This window comes from Cebus imitator, unplaced genomic scaffold (assembly GCF_001604975.1).
Source record: "Cebus imitator isolate Cc_AM_T3 unplaced genomic scaffold, Cebus_imitator-1.0 Scaffold150, whole genome shotgun sequence".
Taxonomy (NCBI): Eukaryota; Metazoa; Chordata; class Mammalia; order Primates; family Cebidae; genus Cebus; species Cebus imitator.
The window spans coordinates 540,889-556,763 of NW_016107465.1; the positions used below are offsets into that span (position 1 = coordinate 540,889).

The 15,875-nt window shown below is 38.4% G+C and overlaps 1 protein-coding gene across 2 annotated transcripts in view; it reads left to right on the forward strand.

Annotated features, from left to right (window-relative positions):
- The window catches only part of RORB (RAR related orphan receptor B), a 189,243-nt gene continuing 173,368 nt past the window's right edge, over positions 1–15,875 (forward strand). For both annotated transcript variants that reach the window (XM_017543235.2, XM_037743736.1), the window contains exon 1: positions 1–668. In XM_017543235.2, coding sequence (XP_017398724.1) covers positions 662–668 — 7 coding nt within the window. In that variant the 5' untranslated portion in view covers positions 1–661. The remainder of the gene's footprint in view (positions 669–15,875) is intronic.

Below are 15,875 nucleotides of genomic sequence, written 5' to 3' on the forward strand. Positions count from 1 at the left end.
CCTCTCAGCGCTCTCTCTCCATCTCTCTCCTCTCTTTCTCTCTCGCTGCTCCCTTCCTCCCTGTAACTGAACAGTGAAAATTCACATTGTGGATCCGCTAACAGGCACAGATGTCATGTGAAAACGCACATGCTCTGCCATCCACACCGCCTTTCTTTCTTTTCTTTCTGTTTCCTTTTTTCCCCCTTGCTCCTTCTCCCTCTTCTTTGTAACTAACAAAACCACCACCAACTCCTCCTCCTGCTGCTGCCCTTCCTCCTCCTCCTCAGTCCAAGTGATCACAAAAGAAATCTTCTGAGCCGGAGGCGGTGGCATTTTTAAAAAGCAAGCACATTGGAGAGAAAGAAATAAGAAAAACAAAACCAAAACAAAACCCAGGCACCAGCCAGCCAGAACATTTTTTTCCACCCTTCCTGAAAACAAACAAACAAACAAACAATCATCAAAACAGTCACCACCAACATCAAAACTGTTAACATAGCGGCGGCGGCGGCAAACGTCACCCTGCGGCCAAGGCGTCCGCCTAAAGGGATGGTTTTCTCGGCCCAGCAGCTCTTCGCCGACCACCTTCTTCACTCGTGCTGAGCGGGATTTTTGGGCTCTCCGGGGTTCGGGCTGGGAGCAGCTTCATGACTACGCGGAGCGGGAGAGCGGCCACACCATGCGAGGTAAGCGAGTCTGCGGGCACCGAGGCTCCCCGAGTCCGGCCAACTCCATCCAGAAGGGGAGATGGGGGAGGGGAGGGCACCCAGCCGAAGGGGAAAGAGGTTGCCCAGGCGCAGTTGCCGAGTTCGCTCTCGCAGGTGGGGCTGCAAATGGCCAGGGCGTAGAAAGTTGTGGGAAGGTGTTGCTGCCTCTCGGGAGTTCTGGAGGGACGCGGGAGGGCGCTTTTTTGGAGAGGGGGGAGAGGCTAGTTGGATCCGACCAGTCCTTGAGTTGCACTGAATCTTTTTTGCTTGTCGCTCTCGGGTGCGGAAGCGGACGCGGGATGGAGAAAGCCGAGGGAGGGATGCCTCTGGGCAGGAGCAGCTTGGAAGCCCCTGCGCGCAGTGGTCGCTGGCCAGGGTTGGGCGCGCTGGGCGCACTGGCGGGAGCCAGGGTGGACTGGCACGGGCACACACTCGCCAGGTTACGAGGCGCACTAGCGTCCTGGCCAGCAGGCAGGTCCCTTCGCAGGGGCAATAGGCAGAAAAGCAGTGCTGCGAGGCTGGACGCTGCTGAGATAACAGTTCGGCGCGCGCCTTCGCGCGGGCGCTGCGCCCTGGCCAGGTCCTCGTGCCCGAGCCCGAGCGGCCCAGGGAGTAGTGCGACCCCGGAAAAGTTGTAATGAGAAAGTTCTGGAGGCTTCGAAAGACCACGCTACTCACAGCCGGAGAGCCATGGGCTCCGGCTCTTTTGTCTGATAAAGGGGCCCGTAGTGGAAGGAGGTGCTGGGTGCATCCTCGGGCCAGGACCCTCGCAGCCGCAGGAGGTGGCAGCGGCGGGACCCCGGGGCGAGCTGGGGTCTGCGGGGATGCGCGCCAGGGGGTGTAGCGTTACACCTGCTTCGGCTGAACTCTGGGCCTCTAGAAGGGATGGCAGTTGGGCTTCGGGGAGTCACTTGGTCTCCTCTCCTACCTTGCGGGAGACCCCAGGTTTCCTTCGCGCTGTGCTCGGCCATTCTTCACGCTTTTACTGAAGAGCCAGGCAATTGTCCTCCTGACATTGGGGATCTGTGCAAGCCTCTGGGTGCCCACCCCCACCCCCGGTCTCTCTTCCTGGTCAGGCCGCGGTTCATCGGGGACTCTTCTCGACCCTTCGCACATCCCCCTGGGTCTTGACAACAGAAAGTTAGTAACGGCCAGCTCCAGACTTTCCTACGTCCCGGACCCGGAAAGAGGTGGTCTAGGGAAGAAGCACTTGGGATGCAATCACTGGTCTTCTCCTTCCACTAGCTGTGATCCTCTTCCACTCACTCCCCCTACGCCCCGGGAGGAGCACCCCAGGAGGCAGCGGGTCTCACTCCCACTCCCTCTCGCACGCGGTGAGCCCCGAGCCTGGACTCAAGGGTTTGCTGGCTGGTTGCTGGGATGTGTTAGGAAAGGGAAGAAGAAGAAGGAAAAGAGAGAGATTGTCCATGGGGGAGGGGGTTGACTGTAGATAAGAAACAAGGACGTCCTGATGGGATGGTCTTGATTGGCCCGCTCGCTGGGAGTGGGGCACCCTGTGTGCGCGCTGGCTCCAGCTGATTGTCCCTGTTGAGGGTTGGTTACATGCTCCACTGTCTAAATTCTTTCGAAAAACTATACTTGGGCAATTGGCGAGTACAGAACCTTTGCTTAGTAAGAGAGGCCCAGTCTTTGTTTTTCTTTTTCTGGCCCATCTCACCATCCCATCTATTCTTTCGGTTTCCCTTGTCCGGGTCTGGAGCAGCCAATTCGTCCCTTCCCTTCTCCCCTTCTAACTTTCCCCCTGTGGCTGGGTTCGTACTTTCCAAAGGTCGGAAACTACGCGCCACCTCAGCTCGGACCCAGCACTAGGACTTAGGGCAAAAAAACCGCTCACGCCCTGCAAGGTAGAATGGAGAGCGGCGCGGGGTGGGGGTGGGTTAGTAGCTTGATCTAGCCGCTCCTGAAGCAGCAATTTGCAGATGACTGACCCGGTTCGCCACGGCGGTCGCTTTGAGAACTCCAGAAGCTTGAAGGGTTGAAAGCCAAGCGCTGGTCCTATGCTCACCTTGAGAAAACCAGTTTAAGCCCACACACCTATCCCAGAGGGCGCCAGCCTTGCCAGGCTCCCGAGGACCCCTTACAACTTCTAACTTGAGACACCTCTCAGGCGGCCCATGGGAACGCGCTGGAGAAAATGTAAACTTCAAAGATGGTCAGGTCGCTCTCTCGCCCTTCCTGGCTCTCCTTTCCTGGTCCCTAGGGTCTTTCCTCACTGACTCTTCCTATTTTCTGCGGACAGTGCCCTTCCACATTGTGAGAGGCTGTTCAATAAGAATGGGATTGAGAAAAGATCCAGGCTACTCTGACGTCCTGTGGAGTTGGGGGTTGAACTTGAGCGTGAACTTAGAAGTGAAAGCGGGAAAGGAATCAGCTTTCGCTCGTGCAGGGCTATTAAGCAGCCTATGTTGGGAGAGGGGCCGTTTTTGACCTGGGCTTTACCGTGGGCCCACTCCATTTCCCTCATCCACGCGCGCGCTTTCCATTCCCAGGTGGCCCTCCTTAGCACCTAGGCTCCACAGTTTGCAGCTGACAACTGTCCTGGCTGGGGCTGCTTTGCGCGACGGAAAGGTGATCTAGGATTGAGTGGTCTCCCTCGGGGCCAATCCAGCAAACCTATTCCCTCGCCTACTCCTCCCTCGCCTAGGGCATTTAAAAGACTTTATCCCCAGGGAACCTGCTGGGAAAGAAAAGGGTTAAGAGTCTCTGATCTCTGACGTCCTGGTCCTGCCCCACTGCTGAACTGAGTCCGGGACACAGCGCGGTGGCTTACTCTGACCGAGGTCGGAGGAAATTGTATTTGGTGGTGCACAAAGACTTTCATCCTTTGTCTGTGAGAAGGTGCCACAGAAGTTCTAGAGAGGCTTCTCCATAGATTTCATTATTGAAAGGAGTAACTTCTGACGGGGAAAGGGAGGACCTTTAATTGGGCCCATCAATAAGTGAGAAAGAAGTGAGCCGAGGTGTGGGTTTCAAGGCTCCTTCTTGAAAGATCTGTGGGTGGTTTATCACACAGGGGCGCGGGAATGGTCGGATTTTTCATTCCTGCCTCCACGGAAAACACTGCTTCCAAAAACAGAGGCACAGATGTCGTCGCAATCAATAGGTGATTGTCGCTGGGGCGGATTAGAAATCTGGTTTTATGTTTGCTATAAACAAGGATTGGGCTTGGCTTTTTTAAAGTCTAGTTTTCATCTGTTATTTTCAGGTAGTTAATTTTTACTAAGTGCTAAACTTTAGAAAAGAGGCAGCTTGCTCTCAGAGGTATGGCAGCCCTTCAGAGGTATGGAGCTCGGAATGTCCTGCTGGCAAGGCCTTTAGGTTTCCTAAACAAGTTCTCGCTCTTAATTTCCTCCACAAGTTCTAATTAAATATTTCTAACCAACATTCCACCTCCTGCAATTAAAAAAACATTGCTGGAAGGACATCTCTGTTAGTAGTCCATTAATAATTGCTCATTAAGTAATCATCAGTAAGCTGTCTTCATTCCAAGAAATGTTATTCAGTTTAAAAGGAAATCTTAAAGCTGTCATTCAAGTATTGTTGAAATAATATATAGTCGTAAAAATAAAATATTTTTTTAAATGCTTACATCTAGTGACTCTCTCCTCCTTCCTCCCCCAACATCATGGGTGAGTTTGTAACAAGTATTATGACACAGAAGTGCTTGGCATACTGGACTTCTGGGATAGGTATTAGTACCACTAAGGTTTACTTTTCTATATTTTCTAATAATCAAGAGTTGGGAAACCAGGATGAAAATGTAAATGAAGAAATTTTGAGCAGCAAACTTTATAAACATGAGGACACAAGATTAAAACTCCTTTATTGGCATTTACTTAAAACTGACTAATCTTTGGATTTTGCATCAACCACAATATAGCTTTTGCTCATTGGTGAATGCCTAAAAGATGAGTTTTTGTATCATTATTAAAGTGGTTTTATGTGATCATTGAACAAATAAAAACATTATTTTATACTCTTAACCAAATATGAATGTTAACATTCACCTATTTTGGCAGCAATTTGATAATACTAAACTATGATCAGCCATAAAAAAACTATTCAGGAGTTTATTTGCATAGATTACACTTTAAATTACATTTTAAAGTGTTTCCAAGCCATGAAGCCTAATTTTACTGCAACAAAAATTCTACAGCACCAAAAATAGACAAAGTTTTTGGGTTGGTCTTCATGAAAATGACATTTAAATCTCGTAATAATACCTACACTTTTTCCCCCAAAAGTAGCATATACATAATTGTCAACAGGGATTTAATATGATTTGATACAGGAAGTTTTTCTACATAAAAAATATAAGTAAATTGTTTTCTCAGCTATGATGTCCCCTTTTCTAAGCCTGTATTCACCTTTTAGAGATGTAAGACGGCCTACATGGTTTTTATACCTTTCATTACAATGGTTTTAAGATGTAAAAGTGTAAATCACAGCACATTACTAGATTATACCACTGCAATGAATAATATAACTCTAATTTAAAGTGCATAGTATAGCATTCAATTAATAAAGTTTAATATTAAAATTTTAAAAATTATTAAGTTAAAAATTATTTTTGCATGGGTCTGCTGGGATTCTGCAAACTTATATATAAAGTGAGACTTAAAATTGTGAACAGTAACATCAGTGCACTGTGCATTGGTGAAGCCTAAGCCTTACAAGTAAACATATTAGGAAATAAAAATTCATTCCAAAGTGAAGACTGTCAAATTCCAGCCAAACTGAAAAACATCAAAGGTTCATGAGCACATATGTTGTGAGTGCAAAAGATATTAGTGATCGAGGTGACGTTCTAATAATATGAGGAGAATTTCTTAAGACTAAACTATTTCTGTGTTTATTCCACAAAGAAAAAAAGAAGTAAAGGCTTTATTTATACTGGAATTAGTTTAGCATTAACAAAACATTTATTGTGATGTTAAAATATATAGAAAAGCAAACATTAGAAATGGAAATGGTGCTTAATAATTAATGTGTGTTTTTTATCCTAGAGGTAGTTCTGTTATTCTCTCTATTCTCATCTAAAGGATAGAAATCAAGCAGACTAATGAAATAAGTCTTTTGTGATATAATGAATGATGACCTTTGAGGAAATAAGCACTCTAAACAAAAGGTATTATTCCTGTAATTTTGTAATCATCTCCCAATTACAGCTTTTTGCAAATATTTATCTTACTTTGAATAGAATCTCTGACTTAACAGAATCCCCAGCAGATAATAGCAGTCTTTGGAGGCGTCTGTTGATACACACTGATACGCAATATGTATATGTATGTGCCTATAACCACCCACTCAGACAAGAAGAATGAATATTTGAGAGAGAAAATCATTCTTATCTTTGCTCTCACAATCCAGACTTCCAAACTCAAACATATTTAGAGAAACAGAAGCAACTTTCCAGAGCATTCAAAGGGAAGATATGAATACACGTGGTACTAGAGTCGCATAAAAAAGAAACTGTTAATAATGCCTATTTATAAATAATCTACACAAAACTCCATTATACTACCTAATGATAATTAGAGAGAAAGGGAATCAAAGAATTCAGGACTGCCAAGTAAATAAAATATTCCCTCTCAAATTAAGCAACAAATTCATAGATAACAAGGTTTATGCCATGAATTTGAAGGATGTCTCCTTTGTAGCGCAAGACAAAGGAAGCATAGAGGAATAAATATTGATTGAACTAATCATCTGATGAATAGAAATGAGATTTACCAGTGCACCAATATAATAGGCTATGTTAACTAGTTCTTTCATAGCGCATATGCTGCCCTTTCAACCCCTGACCCCATCCATTCAATTCTTAATGAGGGAAACCACAGGTGTTATAACGGCATTTATAGTGAATCAAGCTACATATAATAACCGTGTGGTTAACTAATGGCACTGGGGGTAGATTCTTATGAAAGGAAATATTTTGATCATAATGTGACAAAATTATTGTACATTTCAAACCACTCAGAATTTTGGCTTGCTCAGGTAACCTCTAAAATATATCTACGTGACCACTAATATCTCAAGACCCAGATTTGGTGGCTCTGGCTCTGTAATAAGTGCAAATTTATTAGTGTGTATCTCAGGAGCTAGAATTATTCAATATATGTACTACCCACATTGTTGTACACCTTGCATAGTAAGCATTTAAAACATTAAAAAGTAACAGGAGGTAAAGTGTTTTATACTCAATGCATATTGCTTGGTTAGTATTTTATAAATATTGTAAATAGATTATAACTTTATAGTTATAATTAAATGATACATTTTGTGTTAAATTTACATTACGATATTCTTGATATAGACATGTTTTTACAAAAGCCAAAGTGAACATCTCACCTTTGCCAAAATATGAGGCTAAAATCTTACTTTAAAATATGCTCTTAGAAAAGAACAAAATTAATTTGCTTTGACTTAAGCATGTTCACCTCTGCGTAGTAAATATTTTATTAATTGGCTGGGTATGCTGACATTAAAGTTAGTAGAATGGATATTCATTGATGTCATTTTTTGTTTGATTAGTTATCATATCATATGGTCCTGGCTTATATTTCTCTAATTTAGAGTAATCACGGACTTCAGTAAGGAAAGATCAAATTAATCTGGTTGTTCACTAAATTATGCTTTTCTTACTACCCTACTTATTACTTTGTGTTCATATGAACCAAATATCTTGGCACTGTGGAGTATCTGAAAAATTTTGGATGCTTAAGGAAAACTGTTATATAGATTTTACCTCATAGTCAAGCTTTTTTCAATAAATATTGCAATAAATTAATTTTAAATTGTATATTTCAAAAATTCTCACTCAACTGTCCAATATAGAATTCTTCTTTTAAAGACTGCTACACCATTAACTGAATTTCACTAGATTATGTTGTAATCATGTGACAACCACAGATATACAATATTTTAGGACTGAATTAGATGTACAAATGGTATTCTGAATTTAAGCACAAAATTATCCTTAAAAAAGAAACAGCAAGAGCTTTTTAAAAAGGCCTTGGCATTTATAACCAGAACTTGGCATGAAATAAATGAGTATTATTAGCTGCAAAAAATGCAGATTTATTTTAATTTTCTGACCAGCTTTATTTTGTTTTGTTTTGTTTTAATATTTTCAAATACAAATGTCTCTCCTTATCTGAAACCAACTAAGCTTGATCCTCATCTGTTCTGAAAACTTTGTCAAACTCATTGATCAACTCATTTTTAGGAGCCCAAATTAAGATATACTCTCAAGTACAAGAACGATACCATCTTTCCCAAAATGTTTCAGTTTTAATTTTAAAAGGGATAAGCTCAAAGATGTCATCTCTTACAGCCATATATGTAAATAGAAATGTACATGACTCACATATTTATTTATTCAAGATTTTTGAATACATCCACTCAAAGTAAGGTACAGGGCTGAACCCCAGGGATGCTCAGGTTGATAAAGCACAGTCAGCTGTGCAGTGGAAGCTAGGATCAAAGAGAAAGCAGAACAGAGCATAGCAAGGACGCTATCAGAAAGTCGGAATCGCTCTCCAAGGAGAAGTGATGTTTGAGATGGGCCTCTAAAGATAAGCAGGAATCCCTCTTTGGGTTAATTTGTTCATCATAAATGAGGTCTATTAAATTACTGTTAGTTGTACTCCCAGTTGCCTTATATGGTCGATGTTATGTGAAATTGAGTTTACAGTAGAACTATCCCAAAAAGAACATAACCTAATGCAGCACAAGTAACAGTATCGCTCTCAAAACTTTTAGTGGTAAAATTATTCTCAAGTGACAATTGAAAAAAAAAAAAAACTCTTTAAGGTAATTTTTTAAATTACAAAAAGAAAATGCATTGAAGGTGAGACAAATATTAGTGTAAAGAAAAAGATATAACTTGTTTTTAAAAAAGTATCACTAAGAAAAAGAAAACAAAAATACTTTATAATATCCATATACATTTGTTTTTATAAGGAAAATTCTTACTTTTTTTTAAAAAAAAAGGAAATAGCTGATATATATTGAGTTTCATTTTCTTTAATGTTTAAGCTATTATCTGAAAGTAGTGATATCTGCTCCAGAGAGATTAGATACTGGATGCTCTTAGGTTACTAGATATCAAGTAGAATAAAATCCCTTGAAGTAATAGAGTATGTAGGCCTATCTGAGGGCCACAGTGATGTCCTTCAAACTCTTCCATTCCACATACTTGGATGTAATACTGTACTCTGAAAATTAAGTTATAAAATCAACACATAGTGGTCTTGCTGACTTTTAACCTATTCTCTTTCTTCAGCATGTTTAAAGAAGGGAAATTCTGGAGACTCTTAGTAATAAAAACCTGAGTGTGAGAGGAAAATATTGGCTGGTTCCATCCCAGCACTATGAATGAGTTGCTGATCAAGCTGAAAGTAGTGTCCACTACAGCCCCTAGTTAAAGCTCTATCATTTTGAAATGGTAGTTTGTCATTCTGGTCTTATATATTAGTTCTTATTAGCTTAGTTAACATAGGTCCTCATACTAATGTCTGATCTACTCCGAAACACTGGTAAGATCAAGTTTCTGGGACCACAAAGCTGAAAAACAGACTCTGGGCTGGGATAAAGTCACATAAACAAATGCTTCCATTTGAAACTTGCAGGCAGCCAAATTGTCACTCTTGGCCATAACCTTCTGCATTAGCATGAATCTCATCTTCAAATTTCTACATAGTGAGCAAGACCACAGAGTCATATCTTTTAAGTTCCGAAAAGCAAATACTTGTTTTAAATGCTGAACATTAACTAGAATTTATTAGACTAAGGAATTATGCCCTTCTGTTGTAACAATATCCAGATAACATAGTGACTATGGTACTTCCAGTTTTTTTCTTGGAACTAGAAGAATTCAAGAAGTACACGAATGATTCCATTTCTTGAGGTTTTTCCAAAAAAGTGAAAGCTTGGAAGGCCCCTGTAACTTTTACTAGCCTTGATTAATCAGCTGTTTAATAAGACAACCAGTTTTCTGGACACTCATTCTCCCACCCTTTATTGCAATTTGTGTCTGGTGTTCCTATATTATGTGACGATGGACACATGCAACCACTTCATCTTATGCCTGGGCCAGTGTACTATTCTGGTCGGTAAATGGAGACTGAACCCTTGGAGAACACTAGTTTTACTTAAAGTGTTGCATATAACGTGAGTATAATGTTTTTACTCTAGCTTTTATGTAAATATGCATCATACTTAGTAAACAGTAAACCAATATTTTTGTTTTTCCACTAAAAAGCAATTTAAAGACAATCTTATTAAATAGGATCAAAATGTATTGGTGCCAGTAATTAGCTCTGAGAACATGAAATGCAGACATACTATTTTTATTTGCCTAGTATAATGAAAATAAGTGAAACCAGTTGTATTTGACGAGCTACATTTAAAAAGTTTCATTTTACCTATCGAAGGAAAGGATCACATAGTGCTTCATATGGGTTTGTAATTCTGCATTAGCATGAAAACTCATATTCTAAGTTTCCCAAGTAAACATTTTATCATATAGCTTGAACCAGAATAAACACTCAAATCATATTTTATCATCCAGCAGCTGTTGACTTCCAGAATCCAGAAGTAAACAATAACACATGAGTTTTAAGAACTTAGACATGTTGAGTTTCTAATGAATAATTGGCTTTCGTTATCATTGTCAGGACAAATAATAAAATTATTACACAGAACATTTCCTGTTAACTTGTATATAAATTGTGCCTGGCACATGCAAAGGAATTAAAGACTTTTAAAGAAAGGAGGAGAAACCTTGTTCCAAATTTCCACAGTTGTTGAGTATCAGCAAATGCCACACAGTCTGGTAGAACAGAGGAACATTTGTTCAGGAAAAACACATCATATCGTTAAGGTACATGTTTTTTGGCAATAGGTTGTTTTTTACAAGAATAAAATATTTTAAATAAATTATTTAGAATATTTTAGGATTCCAACTTAATAATCTATTTGCTCTAAAATTAAATTTAAAACAAACAGTTCAATATGCTGAGTTTTTCCCACCACTTAAATGCTCACTACTTTTTAATAAGCTTAATTCTAAGCACTTTTATCCTCGCATATATACTTTCATTCTTGTGATTTTGAAAAAAATAGTTAAGTACCAAAGGAAAAGAGCTTGTGGAGTAAATTATCCCAAGGACAACTCAGAAATATCAATAATGAGAATCCTAATCAGACAGCATTAGTACCCTTCCAGTTGTTTTTTTTGTTTATTTACTAATATTATTAAAGATCAGTTCTCGCTGTCACTCATATTAGAATTAATTAAAATTTATGTGATTGGTTTTACAAAGTGTTCTTTTGTAATAAAATAAACTGATTTGGAATTTTTTCCACCAAAATTGTACTGTATCCTTATGTTCATTAATGATTGTTGAAAGGTTATATAACATGGTTGATTTGAGTGTTGATTTAGAGTGAAGATATGCTTTTTTAAAATAAAATAACACTTTAAAAGTAAAGGAAAATACCTGACAGAGTTGTAGATGACAGCTTCTGTAGTGAAGAAGGCTTAAATGTACCTCAACAAATGTTAAATTTTGAGCATTTATGATGTCTAAGAAGCAATGCCCTCCAAGATAACAGTCTCAAGTACAACAAAACTACGTTTCTTATAAAAGTCTTAAGGAATTCCTTAGATAATATTTGATTCATTCAATTTTTTCAAATTTTTAATATTGATTATGTCCTTTTTCCTTAAATGAGAAAAATAAATGACTTGGTTATAATTATTTGTTAAAAGAGACTGATAGAAAAATTTGACTGGAAAGAAAGGTTCCTGCCTCCAAGTCCAGTTCTATTTTTATTAATCTATGCGCCCTCTCTCTCTCTCTCTCTCTCTCTCTCAGGCCATACTATTTTTTGCCACCCCTGTATTCATAGTAGATATCCCTAATCAATCATGGCATTAATGCTTGCTAAGTCCAAATGCAACCTCTGCTACCATTTGGCCAGCATTGCCCCTTAAGATAAAACTTGTTACCATAACTCTCATCAGTGTTTGGACCACATAAATAACAGAGAATAATATAGTAAAACTGTTATTTAATCACAAGATCCCCTTGGGTAAACCATAGCTCTCCACAGCTTTCTCTCCCAAAATAATGATATGGCATTTAACAATCTCAGGAAAAACTAAAATAAAATAAGTATTATGGAAAAATCTATAGATTCTGAACTGGATCTCTCTAGTCAAAATAATAACAAATTCAAAGTATAAGTAGTAATTTGCTTGTCTTTCCATAATTATTCCCTTGGAAGTTCCAAATATTTAATTTTATAAACAAATATATCACCTTTTATATGGATTTCAAATTTTGAAAAAATTGCATATTTATAATTTTTTTCCTCACTAAGAATCTGTATCCACTTTAAGGAAGCAATTTTATGAGAAATAAATAGCTATGAAGACAATTGATGACTAAATAAAAAAAATTCTATTCATTCAGTAGCCAACATGCACTTTTGGTTTGTGATGTGAATGCACTCATTTGACCCTCAGCTTGTCAATTCTTTCCTCTAGTTTTTATGCCTGTCCAGAGGCAGGTCTCTATCTTCAGCTATAAGCATTTCAACGAAAAACCTGTATTAATAGCCTAGCATACCACCATTTATCCACCTGAGTTTAATTAATTTTGTCTGATTGACTGAGACTGGAACTCTCATCAATGCACTATTTATATCAAAGGTCTATTATCATCCTTCTGTGTTTCGTACAAGCATAAGGTGTTTTCTTAAGGAAAGAACCTTGACAACATTAAGAAGGTGCCATGTCTAATCTTGCCCAGCAATATAAAGAAACAAAATCAATTAAATTTGACGTTAATTCTAAAGAAATGCAGAGTTCTGCTCCTCCTTAACAATATCGCAGTTTAATTTGTTTTGCATTTTGTCTGAAACTTAATATTCCTTACATCAAGTTATCATTTATATGGTTAATTTTTATGCTTTCAAATGAAGTTTATTTGCATTTCTTTAAAATCACAGTTATTAGTCTACTATGAGTGATTTTTCAGGCCTCTTTAGTGTAAACTGTACTGTAAAAAACATAGCTTGAGATAACAGCCCTACCCTGTGATTTGTTCTGTAGGACTCCAATTGATTGCATTATAGAATGGTCTTGACACCCACAACTTGACTAAATTTGACCGCGGTTGCTATTAGCAAGAAAATGAGCTACATTGGGTTTTCTTCATCTTATATTTAGCATCTACTGTGTTTAACAATATCGGGCTGGAAAAGACTGTACACTTATCTCAGGTGATTCTCTTTGTTTTACGGCATGTAAAGTATCTTCTTTGCTTGCTCCATTTTAGACATAGTGGTATGTTTTTTCATATTCACTAATTCTGTCTATTCTGCAGCTGCTCTTAAGGAAAATTCTGAAAATATTTAAGAAGGGAGCTATGTAAACCTGAGGAGCTGACAGACGCAGTCTCATCTCTACAAATGTAATAGCAGTTAGAATTTATAATAAAATCTTGCCTGTGCTTCCTACTCTATAGTTCTCAATAAGCTTACGTAGCCACTGTCTCAATGACACACCCAGCAATCTTGTGAGATACGCAGGACAGGTATGAATAGAAATCTGCCCAGAGTAGCCGAACCAAAGAAAACTCTAAAATATAAAAGGGCAGTTTTTAAACAGTTTTTAAATGCAGTTTCTACACTTCAAAAAATTGTACCATATCAAAAATATAAATATTTGGTTTGTAAAAAGAGGAAATATAAATGGTTAATAAAAAGAGCTCAACTTCACTTATTAAAGAATGCAAACAGAATGAATAGCATAATAATGCTGTCAAATAATAGCAGTTGTGACGAATTGGACACCCTCATATTCTGTAGCAAGAATTTATAGGGTACAGTCTTTGAACTGAAACCCTTAAAAATATCATACTCTTTGGCCCAGTTATTCACCTTCTGGGACCTTTCCAAAGAACTAAAGTGAAAAAAAAAAAAACCTTTATACTGAAAGATTTGTGCCTAAAAACGTATTGCGGCCTCACTGTGATGTTTTCAATAATATAGGGAAACCTTAGCTGTAATGCTCTTTACCACATACTTTTATGTAACATGTATTCACTGTGTATACTATTATATACTAATCATGTATTCCATATACTTCATTAGCGTTAAATCTGTATATGTATTTAATCATGTATTTTAGGTACTGGGATAAAATAGTGAGCAAAAAGACATCATCCTGACCTCACTAAACTAACAGAAGACTAAAATTATCCTGACTTCACTAAAGACTAATAAAAAACTAAATAAAATGCAAAATTATATGTACTCTGTGATCTAAATTATATAAAAATCCATAAAAGAGCAATTGAAGAAAACATAAAAGTGTTGAAAATCACCCCTTGATATTAATATTTTAGGTAACTATTTTATTCTTTATTTTTTTTTCTATACTTTCAAATTTTCCCACACAATCTCTGTAGATTAGTTTTAAGTGTCAAAGTGCGGGAGGCATGGTGCCCAGGCCTGTGGTCCTAGCACCTAAGGAGGTTAGGCCAGGAGTTCAAAACCAGCCTGGGCAACATAGCAAGCCCTCATCTATATAGCACAAAAAAAAAAGGGGGGGGGGAGAAAAAACAAAAAACAAAATGCGTCAAAGTGAATGAATGCTCAGTTACTCTGGCATAGTAACAAGGCTGTGCTTTATCTGTCACTCCTTGTGTTTCAGCTCATCCATTTGAAAGTATAATAGCGCATTGATAAAATCAACTGATTTGATATTTGCACAACTACTCCTTCCTTCATCATCAAACATTTATCAAGGATCTATTATGCACCAGACACTATTTTAAGTTTTGAAGATACACAGGTGAATAGCATTCAGTCCCATGCTCTCAAGACCTTAGAGTCTGGTCTTCTTAAGAACTGTATATAATTCACAATAGGTACTAGAAATAGCAATAATACAAGTGATTAAATAATAATCAGAAGAAGAGGAAGTTTAAAAAAACTTTTTCCATCATTGAGAAAAGAAGAATTCTACCATATTAAATTCTTTAGCAGTGGATTAATACTGCGCTTTTTGTCTCTAAAGGCTCATAATTGGGGAAATTTATTTTAAATGTTAGAGGAAAGATCAGGATACTTATATAGAAAAATTAGTCAGCTTCCCTTCAATTTGTTTCCATTAAACTAGCTCATATCTATTCCCTGACAAAGCTGGAAGACTTTGCATTTCCTAAGAATGTTGAAGAATATCAACACAGACATACCAGCTCTCAAAATATAAGATGGATGATGAATTGATTCTCATTGGTGGAGTTGTGAGAACACTTTAAATATTCCTTTGCTCTGTGATAAATGAAGAATCTCGATTTGCTCATAAGACTATTAGGAACTCATTGGTATTTAGTAGGGCAGAATCCATTATGATGTTCACTGCTAAAATAGTCTTCATATATTAGTGCTTATACCCCTAATGCAGTGATTCAAAACAGGCAATGATTTTGCCCTGCAGGAGATATATGACAATATCTAGAAAAATGTGGAGTTGTCACAACTGAGAAGATGCTGCTAATGTCCCATAGGTAAAGGTAAGGAATGCTGTTAAACATCTGCAATGTACAGGACAGCCCACAAAGCAAAGACCTATCCTGTCCAAAATGCCCATAATACTGAGATTGAGAAATGTTGCCCTAGGACTATATGAAGGTTTTCTGAATAGAATCACATTAGGATCCTCAGTTTTCTTGTGCATCCTCTGAGAAAGCTGCTTCCTCTTTTCTGCCACTCCCTTCACAATAATCTCACTTCCACTCCACAAAAGAAAGATTGAACTCTCTCACTCATTTCAAATCTTATTATGTGCATGGTTCCTAACATGGAAAACTTCCATTGCAGTAAAAAACAGACGATTCGAAATATTGATTTTGATGCTGAGAAAATGAGTGATTTTAACGAATGAGCAAAATCGTCTTTTGCAAGTCAGGTAGTTTCCTGTACTTTCAACAAAATTGAAGGAAGATCTATTCTAATTATCAGTTATAGGTCATTAAAAACAGTTTTTGAGCCGGGCGCGGTGGCTCAAGCCTGTAATCCCAGCACTTTGGGAGGCCGAGGCGGGTGGATCACGAGGTCAAGAGATCGAGACCATCCTGGTCAACA